The 16,036-nt window shown below is 44.4% G+C and overlaps 1 protein-coding gene across 3 annotated transcripts in view; it reads left to right on the forward strand.

Annotated features, from left to right (window-relative positions):
- Positions 1 to 6,275: 6,275 nt before the first annotated feature.
- The window catches only part of ercc6 (ERCC excision repair 6, chromatin remodeling factor), a 53,115-nt gene continuing 43,354 nt past the window's right edge, over positions 6,276 to 16,036 (forward strand). The window contains exons 1-5 of one of the 3 annotated variants that reach the window (XM_021606358.3): positions 6,276 to 6,386; positions 7,341 to 7,558; positions 9,718 to 9,946; positions 10,123 to 10,243; positions 10,474 to 10,588. In XM_021606358.3, the coding sequence (XP_021462033.3) occupies positions 7,351 to 7,558; positions 9,718 to 9,946; positions 10,123 to 10,243; positions 10,474 to 10,588 (673 nt within the window). In that variant the 5' untranslated portion in view covers positions 6,276 to 6,386; positions 7,341 to 7,350. Of the gene's footprint in view, positions 6,701 to 7,340; positions 7,559 to 9,717; positions 9,947 to 10,122; positions 10,244 to 10,473; positions 10,589 to 16,036 lie in introns of all 3 variants that reach the window. The other 2 variants (XM_036981155.2, XM_021606349.3) reach the window with 2 other exon arrangements.

Genomic DNA, 16,036 nt, shown 5'->3' on the forward strand with positions numbered 1-16,036 from the left:
CAAAAAGCATACCTCTCATCAATAATGTCAAAGACATCAGCCTCTCTGACAGCCCCCTCTGCTGGTTATCCAACTGCTTCACAAACAAGCATGCTTAAATTGTTATCCAAAAGAAAATACAATGTTAAATAATGTTAAAACCTCTCTAGGTATTAATTTTATCTTACATAGGGTGTATTAAATACAATCAGAAGTCTCATTCCCAAACTGTGGCCTCTCTCTCTCTCTCTCTCTCTCTCTCTCTCCAAATAATCATTATTCATTGATGGCCTCTGTGAGTCCTTGGTTGCGGGAGTTGTTGTACGTCTACGGGTGGGTGTTGTTATCATGACCAGTGAGCTGAGATTAGGCGGAGCTTTACCTAACAATGACTTATAGATGACCTGGAGCAAGTGGGTCTGGCGACGAATATGTAGCGAGGGCCAGCCGATTAGAGCATACAGGTCGCAGTGGTGGGTGGTGTATGGAGCTTTGGTGACCAAACGGATGGCACTGTGATAGACTGCATCCAGTTTGCTGAGTAGAGTGTTGGAGGCTATTTTGTAAATGACCATGAGGTCAAAGGAATTGTCCATAGAGTTCCGAGACAGGATTGTTTTGAGGCACAGATCTGGGGAAGAGTACGAACAAAAATGCTGCAGCATTGAAGGTCCCCAAGAACATGGCCTCCATCATTCTTAAATGGAAGAAGTTTGGAACCACCAAGACTCTTCCTAGAGCTGGCTGCCTTTCCAAACTGAACAATTGGTCAGGGAGGTGACCAAGAACTTGATGGTCACTCTGACAGACCTCCAGAGCTCCTCTGTGGAGATGCAAGAACTTTCCAGCACTCCACCAATCAGGCCTTTATAGTAGAGCAGCCAGAAGGAAGCCACTCCTCAGTAAAAGCAACATGACAGTCCGCTTGGAGTTTTCCAAAAAGCACCGAAAGAACTCTCAGATCATGAGAGACAAGATTATCTGGTCTAATGAAACCAAGATTGAACTCTTTGGCCTGAACGACAAGCATCACGTCTGGAGGAAACTTGGCACCGTCCCTACGTTGAAGCATGGTGGTGGCAGCATCATGCTGTGGGGATGTTTTCAGCGGCAGGAACTGGGAGACTAGTCAGGACCGAGGGAAAGATGAACGGAGCAAAGTACAGGGAGATCCTTGATGAAAACCTGCCCCAGAGCGCTCAGGACCTCAGACTGTGGTGAATGGTCACCTTCCAACAGGACAATGACCATAAGCACACAGCCAAGACAACGCAGGAGTGGCTTCGGGACAAGTCTCTGAATGTCCATGAGTGACCAAGCCAGAGCCCGGACTTGAACCCGACCGAACACCTCTGGAGAGACCTGAAAATAACTGTGTAGCAACGCTCAACATCCAACCTGACAGAGCTTTAGGGGATCTGCAGAGAAGCATGGGAGAAACTCCCCAAATACAGGTGTGCCAAGCTTGTAGCGTCATACCCAAGAAGTCTTGAGGCTGTAATCGCTGCCAAAGGTGCTTCAATGAAGTACTGAGTAAAGGGTCTGAATACTTGAAATGAAATGTGATATTTGAGTTTTAATTTCTAATACATGATTTCTAGAAACCTGTTTTTTCTTTGTCATTAAGAGGTATTGTGGTATAGATTGATGAGGGGAAAAAACGATTTAATCCATTTTAAAATAAGGCTGTAACATAACAAAATGTGTGAAAAGTCAAGGCTCTACGGTTGTCACCAGTTACCACAACCACAAAGTAATAAACCCTGACGATTTCTAAAATGTCTCTTCCTCAGAGCGCGAGGCTTCCACCGAGGGTCAGGATGAAAATGAGTTTGTGACAGTAGGAGTAAAAAAAATATATTTTAAAGTGGACCTTTGCCTTTTGGCTGATCCATCTGTAGTTTCAGGGTGGGTGCTGTGGAATCAGTGAAGGTAACCAGATGTGGTCTTGTGATAATTGTTTGTGTTTCTGCTGGTCAGACGGAGCAGGCACTCCGCGTTAAACGAATGGGGACAAGAGAGGTGAATTGTTTTTCTCTCAAGGAAAGGGTGCCATTGAGATGAGTGATTACTGGGGTAGGGGTAAATATGAAAGATGACCAACTGAAGGGGAAGATTCCCGGTGTTTGTGATGCTCGTTGTTTGCTGCGACGGCAGACAGGGTGGCATGAGTGGTGTCTGTCATTTAGAGTTGTTTTTTTTGTTGTCTTTGCCCGACAAAGTGATGTTAGGATATATAGGTTATCCCATATGAGCTTTGTGTTGAATACATTACGCTGTTACAGGTGTCACGCTTATGGGTATGTGGCAACAGTGTGTAGGAGGGAGGTTCCTAGGTGGGAGCATTGTGCAGAAGAGCATGATACAAAGGAATGTGTAGTATTGGGGCAATTAGTGGTACAGTATCTGTTAATTGTAGGGGTGCCCATGGGGCTGGGGATCAGAAATGTCCAGCACCAGAGAGGCAGGATTGAGGTTTCCAGGGTTAGAATAGCGCAGAAGTTGTTGTATGCTGAGGCAGTGAAGAAAGTAGAGGAAGATGGATCAAGGGGGAGGGATCCTGAGAGGAGTGATGTGAGTAGTAGAGCTGTACCAGCACAGAGGGATAGGCCAACAAGTGATATATGCTTCAGAAAGATTGGATTTTTAGCATTTATAGCAATGGCTATCAACTGAACTGCAGGGATGGAACGTATGAGGTGGTGGTGTGCAGAGAGGTATTTGGGTGTGCGAGACTTGACGTCAGGAGAGTTACAGGATGTGTTAAGTGGTGGTATCCTATCCTTTCAAGCAGTTGTCCTGAGGTAACAGTACATAGATTTAAATAGTGGAGTATGGTGGTAGGTTTTAATTGAGTGTAGGGTTAATGGTAGGGTATTTGTTTTTTGTTTTTATTAATATTATTATTTTATTTGTTATTAGGCTTTTACTCTTATGTTCTAAACTCAACAAAAAAATAAACATCCTCTCACTGTCAACTTCATTTATTTTCAGCAAACTTAACATGTGTAAATATTTGTATGAAAATAACAAGATTCAACAACTGAGACATAAACTGAACAAGTTCCACAGACATGTGACAAACAGAAATGGAATAATGTGTTCCTGAACAAAGGGGGATCAAAATCAAAAGTAACAGTCAGTATCTGGTGTGGCCACCAACTGCATTAAGTACTGGAGTGCATCTCCTCCTCATGGACAGCACCAGATTTGCCAGTTCTTGCTGTGAGATGTTACCCCACTCTTCCACCAAGGCACCTGCAAGTTCCCGGAAATTTCTGGGGAGAATGGCCCTAGCCCTCACCCTCAAATCCAATAGGTTCGCTGGCCATGGCAGAACACTGACATTCCTGTCTTGCAGGAGATCACACTCAGAACGAGGAGTATGGAGGGTGGCATTGTCATGCTGGAAGATCATGTCAGGATGAGCCTGTAGGAAGGGTACCACATGAGGGAGGATGATGTCTTCCCTGTTACGCACAGCGTTGAGATTGCCCGCAAAGACATAAAACTCAGTCAGATGATGTTGTGACACACTGCCCCAGACCATGACGGACTCTCCACCTCCAAATTGTTCCCGATCCAGAGTACAGGCCTCGGTGTAACGCTCATTCCTTTGACGATAAACGCAAATCCGATCATCACCCCTGGTGAGACACAACCGCGTGAATGTGCCTTAGGCATGCGTCAGTGAAGAGCACTTTTTGCCAGGCCTGTCTGGTCCAGCGACAGTGGGTTTGTGCCCATAGGCGACGTTGTTGTCGTCAGTGAAGAGCACATTTTGACAAGCCTGTCTGGTCCAGCGACCTTGGGTTTGTGCCCATAGGTGAAGTTGTTGCCGGTGATGTCTGGTGAGGACCTGCCTTACAACAGGACTTCAAGCCCTCAGTCCAGCCTCTCTCAGCCTATTGCGGACAGTCTGAGCACTGATGGAGGGATTGTGCGTTCCTGGTGTAACTCGGGCAGTTGTTGTTGCCATCCTGTACCTGTCCCGCAGGTGTGATGTTCGGATGTACCGATCCTGTGCAGGTGTTGCTACACGTGGTCTGCCACTGCTAGGACGATCAGCTGTCCGTCCTGTCTCCCTGTAGCGCTGTCTTAGGCATCTCACAGTACAGACATTGCAATGTAATGCCCTGGCCACATCTGCAGTCCTCATGCCTCCTTGCAGCATGCCTAAGGCACATTCACGCAGATAAGCAGGGAGCCTGGGCATCTTTCTTTTGGTGTTTTGGTGTTAAGCAGCATGTCAAGTAAATTTGACGAATGTTCTGAACGGACAACAGTAATATCAAAAACTGGAACAAAGAGGATAATTGTCTGAAATTGGAGTGGATGATGCGTGCTTAAATGATAATGAATCACTTCTTGTTGGGAAGCGGTTGTTGAGTATGGATGCAGATGTGGGAAACCAGTTTGAGGTGTTGAAAATAAAGTTTTTGCTTGGAAAAACTGGAGTCTGTCAGAGTGACCAGGAGTGTTCTTATTTTGATTAATTGTATTTCTGACGAGCAGAGGCAGATTGCAGTTGGCCTCAAAAGAAATCCGGACAACAGAATATTGTATTTTGAACTGCGGAGTAGAGCACCCGTCAAAGGAGTCATCTCAGGAGTGACGACGGATGTTTAGGTTAAATACCTGAAGAGAATTCCTAGTGTGGTTGGTGCCTGGCATCTGACCCGCAGGCTGAATGGAGAAAAAGAAGAAGGTCTGTCGGTCCTGTCGTTTATTGATTAAGTGCAAATACCTAAGTATGTGAACCTTGGTTTTGAAAGATTTGCCGTAAGAGCTTTCGTCCCCAAACTACCGCTGTGTAAAAATTGTAAAGGATTTGGCCGTGTTTCAAGTGTGTGCAGACGAACAGAGTATACTGAAGAACGGCGTGTAGAAGAACGGCAGTGTTGCAGTTCTGGCGGAGATCGTGATCCTGGGTTCCTGGAGGGCCCTGTAAGGGTGAAGGAAATTGTGGTGGCAAAAGTCAGAGTGGTCAATCGAACTATAGCAAAAGTTTGCTGCCAGACAAAATATACCCTATGTGTTAAAAGTTTTTTTTGCTGATGTGAAGCGGAACTGAGGACGGGACGGAAGATGGCGGAAACTGAGGTTTTGTTTGCAACTGATAGTGAGTCAAGTGAAGCTAATAGTAAATAAAGTGAGAATGAGTGGGTTACATTGGCGATGAAAAATGAAAACAAGATAAGTTAAGAAAGCTGTGTTGGAAAATAGGAAACCACTAGACTCGTTTTTGGTCGGAGTCAGGGTTCTGGATCAATACTACTTGGAAAATCTGTTTAACGTCCCCAGGAAAATCTGGAACGTGTTGGAGGAAAGTGTGGATTTGGTGATACTAACAAGAACGGGTCTTATTTTTTGTGTGAATGTTTTGGAGCGGAAGAAGGGTGTTTTAAAGACTGAAAAAGACATTGGAGTGGAATGTTTCCTGCATGGATTTCCGTAGCAAGGTGCCTATCAAGGGGGTTATTTCTGGGGTGGCGCAATAAACAAAGGTAGAGGATATAACTGAAGATATCGATGGAGTGGTTGGTGCACGTCGATTGACCTGTATGGTGGATGAACATCCTACTGTTCTTTGATGAAGAGTCTCTCCTTTCTCAAATCAAGTTAGGATTCATGAGTTACCCTGTAAGAGCTTTTGTGCACAAGCCCCTTCAGTGTCATAAATGTAAAAGAGTTGGTCATGTGTCAAGTGTGTGCAGAAGGGAAGAATATCGTATGCCAGTTGAAGGGAATTGCTGCAACTGTGGATGTGAGCAAGCGCCTGAATTCTTGGAGTGCCCATTTAGGGTGAAGGAGAATGAGCTGGCAAGGGTAAGGAGTGTCCAGCGTGTGTCCAATTTGGAGGCGGCGAGAAAATTGGAAGGTCTGAGTGGCAGGGAAGAAACAATAGTAGTAGAGCCACCACGACCAGTGAAGGTTTCTCATCAACCGAGGGACAGTGAAATGCTACCTGTTAAAAAGGTGGACTTTGTATTATTTATTGCAATGGTCATAAACTGTACAGCACAAGTGGAGAAGAAGTCTAAGAAAATTGGAGTCACTGTGAATGCTGCTGAACGTTTTTAGTGTCTTCATGATTTCACTGCTGAGGTGATGCAAGAAATCCTGTCGGTGAATGTACCATCATCACAGGCCCCTGAGCCTGTTTAGGGATGTATTTTGGAGTGGAATGTTATTGAAGAAGTGTGATGGGTTTTCTTAGTTGATGTGCTTTATTTTGTATGATGTCCTTTACCCTTTTCCCGAAATGTTTTTTTTTTGTTTCTTATACAATACAGCGTCCAGCTGGTGGCGGTAGTGCGCAATTACAATTGGATGCCAACCGTCGTTAAACACCTATCGAAGAAGAAGAAGAAGAAGAAGAAGAAACGCTGTTTCCACGACGCATAGTAGGTGGTGGGATGTGTAATCGCCAATATACCATAGAAAATAAGTGTAGGTGGTGGTAATGCCACATTTATTGGATGCCAACCGCCGTTAAACTTCATCGAAGAAGAAGAAAAAAAAAAATCTTAAAATGTAATTTTAAACCTATCTACACGGTTAACCTTATGCCTAACTCTAAATTAAGACTAAAAAGCACATTTTTGTTTTCATACGTTTGTATAAAAAAAGTATACGATATAGCCCATTTTGACTTTGTGGCTGTGCCATCTAGTGGAAAGCATCACAATAGGAGTTAGGTTATGTAACTTGGCGATTTGTAAGTATCACAGCTAGGCTAAAGACATTAACATTACTTGTTGTATCTCGATGTAATTGTAATGCAAGTGGTGAAATGGGCGAACTTTGAGACGTTATATCAGCCTCGTTTCATTGATCGAGACTAGACTCTTTTCTGTCAACAATGCATTTGCTCTCGACAACGTTCCTTACACAACTATCTAGCTAATTAGCTAGCTACTAGCTCGGGAATGTAACTAGTTAGTAAGGTTGCAACTTGTAGTTTCTAAATAAAACAAGAGTGAACTGCTAACGTTATTGATACTAGCTATCAAACGTTACATAGCTAACTAACGTTAGTTAGCCAACTCTGCTAACGTTCAAATTATGAGTTTGTAATCTAGCTAACGTTAGCTATTGGACCTAATCTAGTAGAATAACTACAGCAGCTAGAGAGAGCTAAATTGATCATTTTCAAATCAAGTCATGACATATTCTATTTAGTTATCTACCTGTTGGTAAGTGTGTAGTTTAGTGCTGAAATAGTCTCTGAACTGGATAGCCATAGCTACAGATCAAAGAGCTATGTGTAATTTTGCAATCTGTTGACATCTCTTTCCCCGTGTGTATCTGTATTTGCACTGCAGTTGAATCAGATGGTTTTACCTTTCTGTCTCAAGATGCAACAGGATGCCAGTAGAAGATACTGAGAACCAGGTTCCTCTTATCCTCTCCAACCCGGCTAGTGCTGCTCTCACCCCGGGAGGAATGGAGGAGGATGGGGCCAACAGAGGAACTGCTGGATGCTCAATCTCCATCACTGGGACCAGCCAGGGGGACACTGAGCAGCCTGCAATGGCCTGCCCAGATAGCACTGGATCTGGGGAGGGCAGCAGTGGTAAGAAGACGGATAGTCTGGATTCACAAACTCAAATGTTCCAGTGAAGCGCTTACTTACAAGCCCTTAATTACCAACAATGCCGTTTTAAGAAAAATAAGTGTTAAGTAAAAAAGAAAAATGATAAGTGAAAAATAACAAATAAAGAACAGCAGTAAAATACCAGTCGCAAGGCTATATACAGGGTGTACCAATACAGAGACAATGTGCGGAGGCATAGGTTAGTCGAGGTAATTGAGGTAATATGTACATGTAGGTAGAGTTAAAGTGACTGCATAGATAATAACAGAGTAGTAGCAGTGTAAAAGGGGGGTACAAATAGTCTGGGTAGCCATTTGATCAGCTGTTCAGAGTCTTATGGCTTGAAGGGATAAGCTGTTAAGAAGCCTTTTGGACCTAGACTTGGCGCTCCAGTACCGCTTGCCGTGTGGTAGCAGAGAGAACAGACTAGGGTGGCTGGAGTCTTTGACAATTTTAGGGCCTTCCTCTGACACCTGTCCGGTATAGAGGTCCTGGATGGCAGGAAGCTTTTCCCCAGTGATGTACTGGGCCGTACGCACTACCCTCTAGTGCCTTGTGGTCAGAGGCAGAGCAGTTGCCATACCAAGCAGTGATGCTCTTGATGGTGCAGCTATATAACTTTTTGAGGATCTGTGGACCCATGCCAAATCTTTTCAGTCTCCTGAGGGGGAATAGGCATTATCGTGCCCTCTTCACGACTGTCTTGGTGTGTTTGGACCATGAGTTTGTTGGTGATGTGGACACCAATGAACTTGAAGCTCTCAACCTGCTCCACCTATAGCCTCGTCGACTAGAATGGGGGCGTGCTTGGTCTTCCTTTTCCTGTAGTCCACAATCATCCCTTTTGTCTTGATCACATTGAGGGAGAGGTTGTTATCCTGGCACCACACGACCATGTCTCTGACCTCCTCCCTATATGTTGTCTCATCGTTGTCTGTGATCAGGCCTACCACTGTTGTGTCATCGGCAAACTTAATGATGGTGTTGGAGTCGTACCTGGCCATGCAGTCATGAGTGAACAGGGAGTACATGAGGGGACTGAGCATGCACCCCTGAGGGGCCACTGTGCTGAGGATCAGTGTGGCAGATGTGTTGTAACCTACCCTTACCACCTGGGGCTGCCCATCAGGAAGTCCAGGATCCAGTTGCAGAGGGAGGTGTTTAGTCCCAGGGTCGTTAGCTTAATGAGTTTTGAGGGCACTATGGTGTTGAATGTTGAGCTGCAGTCAATGAATAGCATTCTCACATAGGTGTTCCTTTTTTCCATTTGGGAAAGTGCAGTGTGCAGTGCAATGGAGATTGCATCATCTGTGGATCTGTTGGGGTGGTATGCAAATTGAAGTTACGTTAGTCTTCTTGGGCACATGGACTATGGTGGTCTGCTTGAAACATGTTGGTATTACAGACTCCGTCAGGGTCAATTTGAAAAGGTCAGTGAAGACGCTTGCCAGATGGTCAGCGCATGCTCGGAGTACACGTCCTGATAATCTGTCTGGCCTTGTGAATGTTGACCTGTTTAAAGGTCTTACTCACGTCGGCTACGGAGAGCATGATCAAACAGTCTTCCGGAACAGCTGATGCTCTAATGCGTGCTTCAGTGTTGCTTTTCTCGAAGCGAGCATAGAAGTGATTTAGCTCGTCTGGTAGGCTCGTGTCACTGGGCAGCTCGCCGCTGTGCTTCCCTTTGTAGTCTGTGAAACATAAGATATTACAGTTTTTAATGGCCCGTTAGTAGGATATTTGTGATCGTAGCTCGTCTATGTTGTTATCCAAGTAAGTTGGCTAATAGGACTGATGGTAGAGACAGATTACACACTCGTCTGTCGGATCCTTATAAGGCACCCCGACCTACGTCCCCGATATCTGTCTCTTTCTCATGCGAATTACGGGGATTTGGGCCTTGTCGGGAGTCTGAAGTAAATCCTTCACGTCCGACTCGCTAGCACGAGGTTAGTAATCGTTGTCCTGACATCTAGAAGCGATTTTCGGTTATTAGAGACGGTGGCAGAAACATGTACAAAAAAGTTATAAATAACAATTGGTTAGGAGAACGTGTGGAGACCTACGGTGCCATTATATCATTACTCCTCTGTTGTTCTTAGTGACAGTGACTGTGTGTGTCTGTACTCCGTTCTTAGCCATTAAGAAGTCTGGAGCCCTGCTACACATTGACCGCCAGCTTATCCAGGCTGTGAGTGCCAGCTCCGGGGCTGCAGAGCTACAGGGTCTGGGTGTCGCTGTGTACGACCAGGATGTGTTGGAGCAGGGGGTCTTGCAGCAGGTGGACCAGGCCATACACGAAGCCAGCCAGGCTGCAGCCAAGGCCGAGGCGGAGAAGGAGTACCAGTCTGTACTAGACGATGTCAGGTATGGCCTTTGGCTAGGCTGGGTGACAATTAATCTAGCTAAGTCTAAGGGTTAGACCTGGGTTGGTAGAGCAGTAGATTACAGAAGAGGTGCTGGGGTATAATTGTAGTTGGAGCAGGTATCGGTCAGGCTGCACATGTGTCAGTTCTGTACTAATGTATGTGTGTGTGTTCCAGGTCATGTATGGCAGCTCTGAAGCATATTAATAAGATAATAGAGCAGCTGACTCCCTATGCTACTTCCAGTAAAGACATTAACAGGAAGATTGAGTCTGTCAGACGGCAGAAAGAGAACAAGGTGAGGAAAACTGCTGTAAGGAATGCGGCTGTGCTATGCAAGCCGTGATCCATTGTTCTTCAATGGATTAGCTCTTGTTAAGTTTACTAGTGTCCGCTTGTTGCAGATCCTCTTGTGGACAGCACATTCTGTCTCCTGATTTGATGCTCCATCTGCCCTTTATAAGTGATGATGGGGCTGGTTATGATGATGATGATGAGGATATTCAAGATGAAGATGTCTCTCTGCAGGAGAAGCAATTGAAGAAGATCAGAGCAAAGCAGAGGAGACTACAGGCCATCCTGGGGGGAGAAGACACACTGAAGATAGAGGCTGAGCTACTGCTGGAGGACGATGTGGACGAAGGTGAGTTACTTCTCACTAGAGGGATCTGGATTGCCCTGTCCCATTCTTTGCACATTTGCCGTTATTTTAAGAATATGAAATGTTAGAATAATAGTAGAGAGAATGATTTATTTCAGCTTTTATTTCTTTCATCACATTCCCAGTGGGTCAGGAGTTTACATGCACTCAATTAGTATTTGGTAGCATTGCCTTTAAATTGTTTATCTTGGGTCAAACGTTTCGGGTAGACTTCCACAAGCTTCCCACAATAAGTTGGGTGAATTTTGGCCCATTCCTCCTGACAGAGCTGGTGTAACTGAGTCAGGTTTGTAAGGCCTCCTTTCTCTCACTCGCTTTTTTAGCTCTGCCCACACATTTTCTATAGGATTGAGGTTAGGGCTTTGTGATGCCCACTCCAGTACCTTGACTTTGTAGTCCTTAAGCCATTTTACCACAACTTTGGAAGTATGCTTGAGGTCATGGTCCATTTGGAAGACCCATTTGCGGCCAAGCTTTAACTTCCTGACTGATATCTTGAGATGTTGCTTCAATATATCCATATAATTTTCCTCCCACATGATGCCATCTATTTTGTGAATTGCACCAGTCCCTTCTGCAGCAAAGCACCCCCACAACATGATGCTGCCACCCCTGTGCTTCACGGTTGGAATGTTGTCCTTCGGCTTGCAAGCCTCCCCCTTTTTCCTCCAAACATAACAATGGTCATTATGGTTAAACAGTTCTAGTTTTGTTTCATCAGACCAGAGGACATTCCTCCAAAAAGTACAATCTTTGTCCCCATGTGCAGTTGCAAACCGTAGTCTGGCTTTTTTATGGTGGTTTTGGAGCTGTGGCTTCTTCCTTGCTGAGCGGCCTTTCAGGTTATGTCAATATAGGACTCGTTTTACTGTGGATATAGATACTTTTGTACTTGTTTCCTCCAGCATCTTCACAAGGTCCTTTGCTGTTGTTCTGGGATTGATTTGCACTTTTCGCACCAAAATACATTCACCACTAGGAGACAGAACATGTCTCCTTCCTGAGCGGTATGACTGCTGCGTGGTCCCATGGTGTTTATACTTGCGTCCTATTGTTTGTAAAGATGAAGGTGGTACCTTCAGGCATTTGGAAATTGCTCCCAAGGATGAACCAGACTTGTGGAGACACATTTTTTTTTCTGAGGTCTTGGCTGCTTTCTTTTGATCTTCCCATGATGTCGAGCAACGAGGCACTGAGTTGGAAGGTAGGATGTATTTCAAGGTCTATCAGAAGCGTCTAAAGCTATGACACAATTTTCTGGATTTTTCCCAAGCTGTTTAAAGGCACAGTCAATTTAGTGTATGTAAACTTCTGACTCACTAACAGACTTGCCAAAACTATAGTTTGTTAACAAGAAATGTGTGGAGTGGTTGAAAAACGAGTTTTAATGACTCCATCCTAAGTGTATGTAAACTTCCAACTTCAACTGTATGTGTATATATATTATTACCACAAGTTTGGGCACCTACTCATTCATGGGTTTAAACATCAAAACTATGAAATAAAACATATGGAATCATGTAACCAAAAAGTGTTCAATAAATCTTCAAATTAGCAACCCTTTGCCTTGATGACACACTCTTGGCATTCTCTCAACCGTTCTCTCAACAAGCTTCAGCTGGAATTATTTTCCAACAGTCTTGAAGGAGTTCCCACATATGCTGAGCACTTGTTGGTTGCTTTTCCGTCACTCTGCGGTCCAACTCATCCCAAACCATCTCAATTTGGTTGAGGGCGGGTGATTGTGGAGGCCAGGTCTTCTGATGCAGCACTCCATCACTCTCCTTCTTGGTCAAATAGCCTGGAGGTGTGTTGGGTCATTGTCCTGTTGAAAAACAAATGATAGTCCCACTAAGCGCAAACCAGATGGGATGGCGTATCACTGCAGAATGCTGTGGTATCCATGCTGGTTAAGTGTACCTTGAATTCTAAATAAATCAGACAGTGTCACCAGCAAAGCACCCCCACACCATCACACCACCTCCTCCATGCTTCACTGTTGGAACCACATGTGGAGGTCATCCATTCACCAACTCTGCGTCTCACAAAGACATGGCGGTTGGAACCAAAAATCGCAAATTTGGACTACAGATGAAAGGACAAATTTCCACCGGTCTAATGTCCAATGCTTGTGTTTCTTGGCCCAAGCAAGTGTCTTCTTCTTATTGGTGTCCTTTAGTAGTGGTTTCTTTGCAGCAATTTTACAATGAGTCGAGTGGCGCAGTGTTCTAAGACACTGCTTCAGTGCAAGACGCGTCACTGCAGGACCTAGTTTGAATCCAGGCTGCGTCACATCCGGCCGTGATTGGGAGTCCCATAGGGCGGTGCACAATTGGTCCAGCATCGTTCGGCTTTCGCCGGGGTAGGCTGCCATTGTAAATACGAATTTGTTCTAAGCTGACTTGCCTAGTTAAATGAAATAAATACATTTATGGCCTGATTCACGCAATCTCCTCTGAACAATTGCTGTTGAGATGTTTGTTACTTGAACTCTGTGAAGCATTTTTTGGGGCTGCAATTTCTGAGGCTGGTAACTATTGAACTTATCCTCTGCAGCAGAGGTAACTCTGGGTCTTCCTTTCCTGTGGCGGTCCTCATGAGAGCCAGTTTAATCATAGCGCTTGATGATGGTTTTTGCGACTGCATTTGAAGAAATTTTCTAAGTTATTGAAATTTTCTGGATTTACTGACCTTCATGTCTTAAAGTAATGATGGACTGTCGTTTCTCTTTGCTTATTTGAGCTGTTCTTGCCATAATGCCAAGAATGTGCAAATCTGTCATCAAGGCAAAGGGTGGCTACTTTAAAGAATCTCATGTAAAATACATTTTGATTTGTTTACCACTTTTTGGTTACTACATGATTCCATGTGTTATTTCATTGTTTCCCACAATTTAGAAAAAAAATAAAATAAAGAAAAACCCTTGAATGAGTAGGTGTGTCCAAACGTTTGACTGCTAATCTATATACAGTGCCTTGCGGAAGTATTCGGCCCACTTGAACTTTGCGACCTTTTGCCACATTTCAGGCTTCAAACATAAAGATATAAAACTGTATTTTTTTGTGAAGAATCAACAACAAGTGGGACACAATCATGAAGTGGAACGACATTTATTGGATATTTCAAACTTTTTTAACAAATTAAAAACTGAAAAATTGGGCGTGCAAAATTATTCAGCCCCCTTAAGTTAATACTTTGTAGCGCCACCTTTTGCTGCGATTACAGCTGTAAGTCGCTTGGGGTATGTCTCTATCAGTTTTGCACATCGAGAGACTGAATTTTTTTCCCATTCCTCCTTGCAAAACAGCTCGAGCTCAGTAAGGTTGGATGGAGAGCATTTGTGAACAGCAGTTTTCAGTTCTTTCCACAGATTCTCGATTGGATTCAGGTCTGGACTTTGACTTGGCCATTCTAACACCTGGATATGTTTATTTTTGAGCCATTCCATTGTAGATTTTGCTTTATGTTTTGGATCATTGTCTTGTTGGAAGACAAATCTCCGTCCCAGTCTCAGGTCTTTTGCAGACTCCATCAGGTTTTCTTCCAGAATGGTCCTGCATTTGGCTCCATCCATCTTCCCATCAATGTTAACCATCTTCCCTGTCCCTGCTTAAGAAAAGCAGGCCCAAACCATGATGCTGCCACTACCATGTTTGACAGTGGGGATGGTGTGTTCAGCTGTGTTGCTTTTACGCCAAACATAACGTTTTGCATTGTTGCCAAAAAGTTAAATTTTGGTTACATCTGACCAGAGCACCTTCTTCCACATGTTTGGTGTGTCTCCCAGGTGGCTTGTGGCAAACTTTAAACTACACTTTTTATGGATATCTTTAAGAAATGGCTTTCTTCTTGCCACTCTTCCATAATGGCCAGATTTGCACAATATACGACTGATTGTTGTCCTATGGACAGAGTCTCCCACCTCAGCTGTAGATCTCTGCAGGTCATCCAGAGTGATCATGGGCCTCTTGGCTGCATCTCTGATCAGTCTTCTCCTTGTATGAGCTGAAAGTTTAGAGGGACGGCCAGGTCTTGGTAGATTTGCAGTGGTCTGATACTCCTTCCATTTCAATATTATCGCTTGCACAGTGCTCCTTGGGATGTTTAAAGCTTGGGAAATCTTTTTGTATACAAATCCGGATTTAAACTGCTTCACAACAGTATCTCGGACCTGCCTGGTGTGTTCCTTGTTCTTCATGATGCTCTCTGCGCTTTTAACGGACCTCTGAGACTATCAGAGTACAGGTGCATTTATACGGAGACTTGATTACACACAGGTGGATTGTATTTATCCTCATTAGTCATTTAGGTCAACATTGGATCATTCAGAGATCCTCACTGAACTTCTGGAGAGTTTGCTGCACTGAAAGTAAAGGGGCTGAATAATTTTGCACGCCCAATTTTTCAGTTTTTGATTTGTTAAAAAAGTTTGAAATATCCAATAAATGTCGTTCCACTTCATGATTGTGTCCTACTTGTTGTTGATTCTTCACAAAAAAATACAGTTTTATATCTTTATGTTTGAAGCCTGAAATGTGGCAAAAGGTCGCAAAGTTCAAGGGGGCCGAATACTTTCGCAAGGCACTGTATGGTGCATTTGGAACGTTTTCAGACCGCTTCACTTTTCTCACATTTTATTATGTTATAGCCTTGTTCTAAAATGTATAAAATTAAGCCATAAAGTCGAAGGAATTGTCCGTTGATCTCCGAGACAGGATTATGTCGAGGCACAGATCTGGGGAAGGGTACCAAAAAGGTCCCCAAGAACACAGTGGCCACCATCATTCTTAAATGGAAGAAGTTTGGAACCACCAAGACTCTTCCTAGTGCTGGCCGCCCGGCCAAACTGAGCAATTGGGGGAGAAGGGCCTTGGTCAGGGAGGTGACCAAGAACCCGTTGGTCACTCTGACAGAGCTCCAGAGTTCCTCTGTAGAGATGGTTGTCCTTCTGGAAGGTTCTCCCATCTCTGTAGCACTCCACCATTCAGGCCTTTATGGTTGAGTGGCCAAACGAAAGCCAGTTCTCAGTAAAAGGCATATTACAGCCCGCTTGGAGTTTGCCAAAAGACACCTAAAGGACTCTCAGCCATGAGAAACATGGGACTGGGAGAATAGTCAGGATCGAGGGACAGTTTAGCAGAGCAAAGTACAAGGAGATCCTTGATGAAAACCTGCTCCAGAGAGTTCAGGACCTCAGACTGGGGCAACGGTTCACCTTCCAACATGACAATGACACACAACCAAGGCAAAGCAGGATGGCTGATAGTCCTTGAGTGGTCCAGCCAGAGTCCGGACTTGAACCCGATCGAACATCTCTGGAGAGACCTGAAAATCCCTGTGCAGTGACGCTCCCCATCCAACCTGACAGCTTAAGAGGATCTGCAGAGAAGAATGGGAGAAATACCAAAATACACAGTGCATTCAGAAAGT

Source organism: Oncorhynchus mykiss, chromosome 1 (genome assembly GCF_057628025.1).
Source record: "Oncorhynchus mykiss isolate SJ-2025 chromosome 1, ASM5762802v1, whole genome shotgun sequence".
NCBI lineage: Eukaryota > Metazoa > Chordata > Actinopteri > Salmoniformes > Salmonidae > Oncorhynchus > Oncorhynchus mykiss.